The sequence below is a fragment of the Hevea brasiliensis genome, chromosome 1, assembly GCF_030052815.1.
Source record: "Hevea brasiliensis isolate MT/VB/25A 57/8 chromosome 1, ASM3005281v1, whole genome shotgun sequence".
Classification (NCBI taxonomy): Eukaryota; Viridiplantae; Streptophyta; class Magnoliopsida; order Malpighiales; family Euphorbiaceae; genus Hevea; species Hevea brasiliensis.
In genome coordinates, this window is record NC_079493.1 from 2,380,637 (window position 1) to 2,389,744 (window position 9,108).

At 35.2% G+C, this 9,108-nt stretch overlaps 1 protein-coding gene across 1 annotated transcript; it reads left to right on the top strand.

Annotated features, from left to right (window-relative positions):
• Positions 1-6,739: 6,739 nt before the first annotated feature.
• Positions 6,740-8,841, top strand: LOC110641124 (heavy metal-associated isoprenylated plant protein 3). Its single transcript, XM_021792725.2, has 5 exons — positions 6,740-6,951; positions 7,063-7,258; positions 7,426-7,649; positions 7,872-7,959; positions 8,062-8,841. The coding sequence occupies exons 1-5, from the start codon at positions 6,943-6,945 to the stop codon at positions 8,637-8,639; spliced, it is 1,095 nt and encodes a 364-aa protein (XP_021648417.2). The 5' UTR covers positions 6,740-6,942; the 3' UTR covers positions 8,640-8,841.
• Positions 8,842-9,108: the final 267 nt, after the last annotated feature.

Genomic DNA, 9,108 nt, shown 5'->3' on the forward strand with positions numbered 1-9,108 from the left:
ATCTCTCTTGTGGTCACTAATATTATTCACTTACTCTGACTGGGCTGTCTATTGATAACTACTAGCAGTGGTACCTTCACTCCCATCTAGGGCAGCTATGCAGTCATAACTCACTTTTAAAGACTAGTACCTTACACTAGATAGGCACAACGTTAGCCCCGTACTGATAAAAACACAGTAGTCTTTGAAATACGAATTCCCATGGCAAACCTCAACATATCTGCTAACTCTAGTTCACATCACCAACTGCTCCATAAAAACTAAGACACTAAATTGAATCACTCTCACATTACATAAGGAATAACGCAAAATCTAGAAACAAGGAGTTACAGAAGAAAACGAAATAGGATCCTATACTCTGCATGTGACTCTTGATAAAACTCCTTTTACATTCCTAAATGCCCTTTTCCCCAAGAATTTGGAGCCTAAGCTCTGATAACACATTTATCACAACCCAACCTATGGGCTGAACCGGGACTAGGACCTAGGTCAGCCTAAAGCCCCTGAGGCCCGTGGTAATCCTAACTATTCCTTAATCCAATCCTAAGGCCCATTTTAAGCCGAATTTCAAGAATTTAATCGGACAGAGTCCGGCCATAACATGGACCATACAACAGGGAGTTTTTGACTCGGCCTACCTGTAAGCACAATATATAATCATTTGGGGAGCTCTGCTCACATTCCATATACTCATAATGTCATAAAATCCAATGAGAGCTCAGCTACCTCATCCAACCTAGACATGCATGCATTTAATAGGTTTACAGACTAACGTGGTAATTATAATACATACCCAAATCAAATAAAGTACTTCTAACACATGCAGAATTCTAGAAGTTAGTAAAATTGTACAAAACATCATAGATATTAATAGATGACATGCGAGGGAGAGAGGCAGATTAGAACTCAACAAGAAAACTCTTGTATCCCGGAAAAATAAGGTGAACAGGAGTGAGTGTTCAACTCAGAGAGTAAAATACCGATTTTAACTACAATTTCTATAGTTATCTAAAGCTAATGCATCCTGAAGAGTGGAATGCAACACCATCATAATTTTCATACAAATCACATCATAATAACAAAAAGGTAATTTGAAGCACTCACACACCTAATAGTATTCAAACAGTACATATGTGGGAGCTGATCCCCTATATAACTCTCTTAATCCAACTTCTGCTAGCGAGTATCTCTCAAGCCGGACTTTCGTTTAATAAACTAAATGCGCAGGCCTGCGAGATCATCTCGAGTAGTGCTTACCCCGACTTATCCATAAAGGATCGGGTCCTAGCGAGTCAAGCTCCAACCGCGTCTACCCGTCTTATCAATAACCAATACCACACACCACACGTATGCCAACACACGCACAGTGCTCCATATTACCATAAAATAACATCCATAAACATTTCATCAACCAAAGATGCAACAACGTGCCTAGTATTTAACTACATAAATATATTTATAAGTGATGTATGGGCAAGCTTTGAATATATAATAATATTAAAATTATAATTAAAATCAATATTCTACTCATAGACTTGAACCGAGGTCACTGCGATGGCTGAGCAGAGGAGGAAAGCTGTCCCGGCTCATCTACCCCAATTCTGACGCATGGGACACGTCTGGGGTGTCAAAATTTGCAAACCCGAGCAACTATCGAATTTTCACGAAACGAAGGTCCCGAAATTTTATTATCAGAAAAATTTAAAATTGGTGTCATTGCGAAGCACTCGATGAGCAGAGAATGCTGGTGGTCTCAGATTTATGATAGGATTTACGGTTTGAAAGAGATCTAGCCCATAAGTTAAAATGGGCTAAAACTTTTGAAGTTTGATTCGCACAAACCAGGAAACTATACCGTGCAAACTTGGTATCTATACGATACCCATGAAGAGATGAACATTTTGATACTAAGAATGCTAAAAAGTGTATTTACATTCCTAAATACACTTTTCCCTAAGAATTTGGAGCCTAAGCTCTGATACCACATTTGTCACAACCCAACCTATGGGCCGAACTGGCACTAGGACCTGGGTCAGCCTAAAGCCCCTGAGGCCCATAGTAATCCTAACTATTCCTTAATCCAATCCTAAGGCCCATTTTAAGCCGAATTTCAAGAATTCAATCGGACAGAGTCTGGCCATAACATGGACCATACAACAGGGAGTTTTTGACTTGGCCGACCTGTAAGCACAATATATAATCATTTGGGGAGCTTAGCTCACCTTCCATATACTCATAATATCATAAAATCCAATGAGAGCTCAGCTATCTCATCCAACCCAGACATGCATGCATTTAATAGGTTTACAGACTAACATGGTAATTATAATATGGACCCAAATCAAATAAAGTACTTCTAACACATGCAAAATTCTAGAAGTTAGTAAAATTATACAAAACATCATAGATATTAATAGATGACATGTGAGGGAGAGAGGCAGATTAGAACTCAACAAGAAAACTCCTGTATCCTGGAAAAATAAGGTGAACAGGAGTGAGTGTTCGACTCAGAGAGTAAAATACTGATTTTAACTACAATTTCTATAGCTATCTAAAGCTAATGCTTCCTGAAGAGTGGAATGCAACACAATCATAATTTTCATAAAAATCACATCATAATAGCAAAAAGGTAATTTGGAGCACTCACACACCTAATAGTATTCAAACAGTACATATATGGGAGCTGATCCCCTATACAACTCTCTTAATTCAACTTCTGCCAGCGAGTATCTCTTAAGCCGGACTTTCGTTTAATAAACTAAATGCGCGGGCCTACGAGATCATCTCGAGCCGTGCCTACCCTGACTTATCCATAAAGGATCGGGTCCCAGCGAGTCAAGCTCCAGCCGCGTCTACCCATCCTATCCATAACCAATACCACACACCACACGTATTCCAACACACGCACACTGCTCCATATTACCATAAAACAACATCCATAAACATTTCATCAACCAAAGATGCAATATAAAATGTGCCTAGTATTTAACTACATAAATATATTTATAAGTGATACATGGGCATGCTTTGAATGTATAATAATATTAAAATCAATATTTTACTCATAGACTTGAACCGAGGTTACTGCGATGGCTGAGCAGAGGAGGAAGGCTGTCTCGGCTCATCTACGCCAATTCTGACACATGGGACGCGTCTGGGGCGTCGAAATTTGTAGACCCGAGCAACTATCGAATTTTCACGAAACGAGAGTACCGAAATTTTAGTATCAGAAAAATTTCAAATTGGTGTCGTTGCGAAGCCCTCGATGAGCGGAGAATGCTAGTGGTCTTAGATTTATGATAGGATTTACGGTTTGAAAGAGATCTAGCCCATAAGTTAAAATGGGCTAAAACTTCTGAAATTTGATTCGCACAAACCAGGAAACGATACCGCGCAAACTTGGTATCTATACGATAACCATGAAGAGATGAACATTTTGATAATAAGAACGCTAAAAACGGTGATCGAAGGAAGAAGTTATGACTGGAAAACAAAAAGAAAGAAAATAAAATAAAAAGGGTAGAGAGAGAGAGTGTGTGTTTTTTTTTGGGGGGGAGGGGTGGGAGGGGACGCATGAAAGCTTTTAAGTTGTCCCCTTTTTTTTCATTATTATTATTATTATTAAACTTTCAAAATATTTAAATACTATAACCCACAATATAATATAATATAATTATCTTTATATATATATATATATTTTTTTTTTTTTCATTTTTATTTCTATTTATTTATTTTAATTATCTTCCTTTATTTTTTAAAATCAATTCAAATAAATCCCATAATATTAATAATATAATATTTTCTTTTTATTTAATTTATAATTTAAAAATTTGGGTTGTTACAGGAATGAATCGAATCATACATTGAAATTGGGGAAACTAATAACTAGAGGCGCCTTTTGATGGAATAGTCTGGAGAGTTGAAAGAACTCCGGGGTTAAACGTGCTCGCTTGAAAGAAATGCTAGGATGGGTGACCTCCTAGGAAGTTCTTCATTCCATCTATAGGACAAAACCGTGAGGCTCAGGATAGGGTGGGCCAAAGCGGATAATTCCTCTAGTGGTTGGAGCAGGGGCATTACAGATAGTATTAGAGCCTAGTTTCGATCCAGGGAGGCATCAGAGCATGGAATTGTCCTTGGCTATAGAGGATCGTTCTTAGTTAGAATTTCCTGACTAGGGTGGTCCTATGGTTGTCTGACAGATTTAAGCTCTTTTCTTTTGACGACCCAACCCGAAAAAGCGGTCTGATGAGAACGAGGAGTGGCTTAAGAGAGTAAATTCCTAGCAGGCTTCTAGGATGGCGAGACTACCTAGGATAGTGAAATGTGAGGCACATGAATAAATCGAATCATACATTGAAATGAGGGAAATTAATAATTAGATGCGCCTTTTAGTGGAATGGCCTGGAGAGTTTGAAGAAATTCGAAGTTAAACGTACTCGCTTGAGAGAAATATTAGGATGGGTGATCTCTTGGGAAGTTCTCCATTCCTTCTATGAAACAAAATCGTGAGAGTTAGAATGGGGTAGGTCAAAGCGGACAATTTCTTTAATGGTTGGAGCAGAGGCATTGCAAAGTGGGTATCTTATTACCCAAATTTTGAACATCAAATCTTTTAATTTGAGAAATAAAAATAAAAAGTTTGATAAATACTTTTATTTAAATCAAACCCACATATTATTTGAGAAATGGACCTTCATTAGTTGAAGCCTTGATCGGAGGCAAGGATTCTCACCGATTACATACAATGGATTTCAATTAATTAGATATTAAAATTTTTTATTATTATTGTTATTATTATATAATTAATTTTATTTATATTTATTTAATTTAATTTTTTAAATAAGTTTTAGAACATATTTATTTTGCAAATTTAAAAATTTTAATTGTGTCAATTTCAAGCGTCATAATTGATTTTAATTTTTTTAATATTTTTTATTTAGTTAATATGTGGAAATTAAGAGATTCACAAATAGGAGAAAAAAAAAACCTAATGTTTTAATTTTTAAAATTAAAATTTATTTAATAAAATAGGACGAAATTCATTAAAAGAAATTCGAGAAAAAAAAAAAAAAAAGGTTGCTATCCAAGGACTTGCCCCATAAACTAACAGTACTGGTGGTGGGCGGTTGCCGAGTCTCCACGCCGTTTTTATGAGAAATGGAAAGCATTGATTTTTCCATTGAACGTCTATCCATAATAATAAATTTAAACAGATATTTAAATTTTGTTGAAAATGAATATAAATTAAAAAATTATTAAAAAAATTAATAAGATAAAAAAAAATTAAAAGTAAGGGTTGCCACTGGTGAAGTATGGAGATTGAAGGGTTAAAATTAATTTTTCAGAGAAAAAAAGTATTATTTTAAATATTATTCAAAAAATAATTTATAAAAAATAATTTTATTATTTTAATATTTTTATATTTAAAATTTATTAAATATAATTTTATATAAAATCCTCATCAAATAGGTTCAAATTTATTTATTTTTAATTAGTTATAGTTGGTTATTTTATTATTCACTCTTTGCAAAATTAAATCATTTTCAAAAACTATAAAATATTTTAAGTGTGAAATAGTGTACTTTATATTTACATATATAATTACTTTTATTTTGATTTTTACCTAAAACTGAATTGAAAAAAAATTAAATTTATTATAGATTATAAATTTTTAAACTTATTTTTTAATTAAAATTTAAATAAATGAATTTTTAATCAGATTACAAGGAATTGATATTTTTTTATATAATGTATTTAAATTTAAATAATTTTTTTATCATAATTTATTTAATAGGAAATTAAGGAGTCGTGATTTAAATCTGACTCTCTTCAATGAGTAATATACCTTTAATTACTAAATAAGTTATACTAAATATTAAATTTAAATAATTTTGATTGGGTAAAAATGGTCACTAATGTCTTTGGGCAACTTTTTTTTTTAATTTCATTTAAATTTTGAAATTTCATTATTCTAAAAAAAAAATTTCAAATTTCATTGCTCACGATGATAAGTAGGAAGCATATTATGGCCCATCTATTCCTAGAATATAAGGCCCATCCACAGCAGCTACCAAAAGTCTATAGCCCATTATGTAGGAGTTGGATAGGCCTCAAGTTCCACTCAGCTTTTGATTCCACCAGTCATGGATTGAACTTTCAATAGCATTAATTTTAAAATTTTAACATCAAAATATCAATAAAAATAAAAATATTAATATTAAAATAATATTATTAATAATAATTATTAATTAAAAAAATATTCAATTTATATAATTTTTATTCAGTTTTTAATGAAAAATAAAATCAAATAAATATAAATAAAATGAATATAAAATTTGAGAGATTTCATGAACGCACAACAATTTAGTGCTTGAGTATGCAAACCCCACCAAATTACTGCGAGGTAGAGACAACGCACAAATCCATTAAAGGCCAAAAAAACCCAGCTACCAGGAAATTATGGAGGCTATTTACAATCTGTTTCGTATTATTATTATTATATTTATTTATTTTAAAAAAATATATGTTTTGAATATTTTAATTAAAAAATATTTAAAGTAATTTAATATATTTTAATTATAAAAATATTTTTAAAAAATTAATTTTAACCAAAAATTAAAATAATATTTTTCTAAAAAAATTAAATCCATAACCCATTCCGCGTTAAAAGCGCTTATAATAAAGGCACATCTACTGCTAGCCTATCCCCATTTTATTCACCATAGATGCATCAACATCATCATCATCATCATCGTACAGAGCGCAACATCCCCATCATTCATCATACAACCGTCTCCCCTCCTCTCCTCTCCTCTCATCTGTTTTTCTTTCTGCCTATAAATAAATACTCGCATTCCCTCGATAACTCCTCCATCTGCTTCCCACTGATCTATTATCAAAAGAAACTGCTTCCTATCTATCTCATCTCGCAAATTTGCAATGGGCAAAGTGAGTTAAAAACTCACCCTGAATCCTGTGTTTTTTAATGGGCTTTGCTTTTTTTCCCCCTTTTTTTGGGATTCTTTAAAGGGTTTTAATGGTCTTTCTTTTTTCTTGCAGAAGAAGAACAACAACAACGACCACGACCACGATCACAACAACGAAGGGGAGAAGAAGGAGTTAGTACAAAAGAAGGAAGGGGGCGACGGTAGAGACAAGGAGGGGGGAAAGAATCCTCCGACCGTGGTTCTCAAGATTGAAATGCACTGCGAGGGCTGTGCATCTAAGATAACCAAATTCGCTCGTGGCTTGGAAGGTAAATTTTGCTAAAGAAATACTCTGATTTCATGCATCATTTTTCACTTTGAGAGTTCAAGAGAGAGACATTGTTGCCCATTTTTTTTTAGTTTGTACGGTAGTTCGTTTTCTGGGTTGTTGTTTAATTTCAAATTCTTTTGGTTTGTTTCCATGGTTTTGCATCAGGTGTGGAAAGCGTCAAAGCAGACACTGAATCAAACAAGTTAACAGTGATAGGGAAAGTGGATCCTTCCCAGATTCGAGAGATTCTCCACGAAAAGACCAAGAAGAAGGTGGACCTTATTTCTCCTCAGCCCAAGAAGGAAGATTCTAACGCCAAAAACAACAAAGATGACAACAAGAAATCCAGCGACAAGAAACCAGACGCCGAGAACAAGAAACCAAAAGAGGTACTGTTATTTGTTATCGATGGTGGCGCATTGTAGCGCTTCTCTAAAATGCCCATTTGATGCATGATTTTACTACTGCTTTCATTTTCAATTAAAATCAGAGTCTCTCGTCAATCATATATTTATTGCAAATTTATTCAGTTGATTCAGCCGAGTCAGGTGGGAGAGGCGCATTTTAGCATGATTTTATATTTTATTAATTAAATTTAATTAATGGGATAGGCTCCAGTGACGACGGCGGTAATCAAGGTGGCATTCCACTGTTTGGGATGTATCAAGAAAATTAGCAACATCCTTTCCAAGACCAAAGGTAACTCTATCATCACTTGCTATTTTCTGTTCCGTTCCCTCCCCGTAACGGGGTTCTTTTTGACTGAAGTTTTAACTGCGTTATGCGGCCTTGCCTTCGCAGGTGTGCAGGAGATGACGCTGGATAAGCAGAAGGAAACGGTGACCGTCAAAGGGACCATGGACGTTAAGGCGTTGACTGAGACTTTGAAGGACAGACTCAAAAGACCTGTAGAGATTGTTCCTCCAAAGAAGGAAAAAGAGGGCGGGGGCGGTGGCGGCAGCGGTGGCGGCGACAAGGACGGCGAGAATGCCGGCGGAGGCGGCGGGAAGAAGAAAAACAAGGGTGGTGGTGATGGCCAAGATAAAGCTGGTGCCGGCGGCGATGCTGCGCCTAAAATGGAAGGGAACAGAGTGGAGTACGCTAACATGACGCAACCGGGATTCGGATATAGTCCGGGTCCTGGGTTTGGATATGTGGGGCAGGCTCAGCCTGTATCTGTGTATGGGAACGGGTACATGGGTCAGCCCATTCAGCCTATGCCTATGCCTATGCCTGTGTATGGGAACGGGTACATGGGTCAGCCACAGCCAGTCCCTATGTATGAATACGGGTATGGGTTCGGACAGGGGCAAGTACCGGGTTACCCTGTGCACATGAAGTTCAATGATGAGAACCCAAATGCCTGCTCCGTAATGTGATGATGGGAATCTTATCAAGTGTAAATAGTTAGTTAGAATAGAGGGAGCAGAAGGGGAAAAAGAGGAAATTTTGGGTGGGGATATCAATTATCTACTTGGTTTATGTGTTTTAATCTTTGCTTTTTTAATATACTTAGTTTCCTTCGTAATGTTTTGATTTGTGGACATGAATATTAATTAATTAATTATCTTCTGGTGGTAATTAAGGGTTGTCATGATGTGTTCTCTACTTCTGGGGACACAATGTTGCCAGTGCTGAGGACTATGTGCCTTATGTTTTGTTCTAAGAGGATATAAACTTGTCCTCTAGGATGGAATTTGGTTTATTGCCAATTACAACTATATATATATATATATATATATATATATATAAAATATATATATATATATATATATATATAAATTTCGTTTACCCCCAATTTATTCTTTGCCATCCCCAATCACCATATGTTACTGGCTGTCGCATGAA

Excerpts from the sequence above, each read along its gene's own strand:
- LOC110641124 (XM_021792725.2), top strand. Across the intron at positions 7,259-7,425 it reads ATTCGCTCGTGGCTTGGAAG|GTGTGGAAAGCGTCAAAGCA; the intron begins GTAAATTTTGCT and ends GTTTTGCATCAG. Across the intron at positions 7,650-7,871 it reads AGAACAAGAAACCAAAAGAG|GCTCCAGTGACGACGGCGGT; the intron begins GTACTGTTATTT and ends TTAATGGGATAG.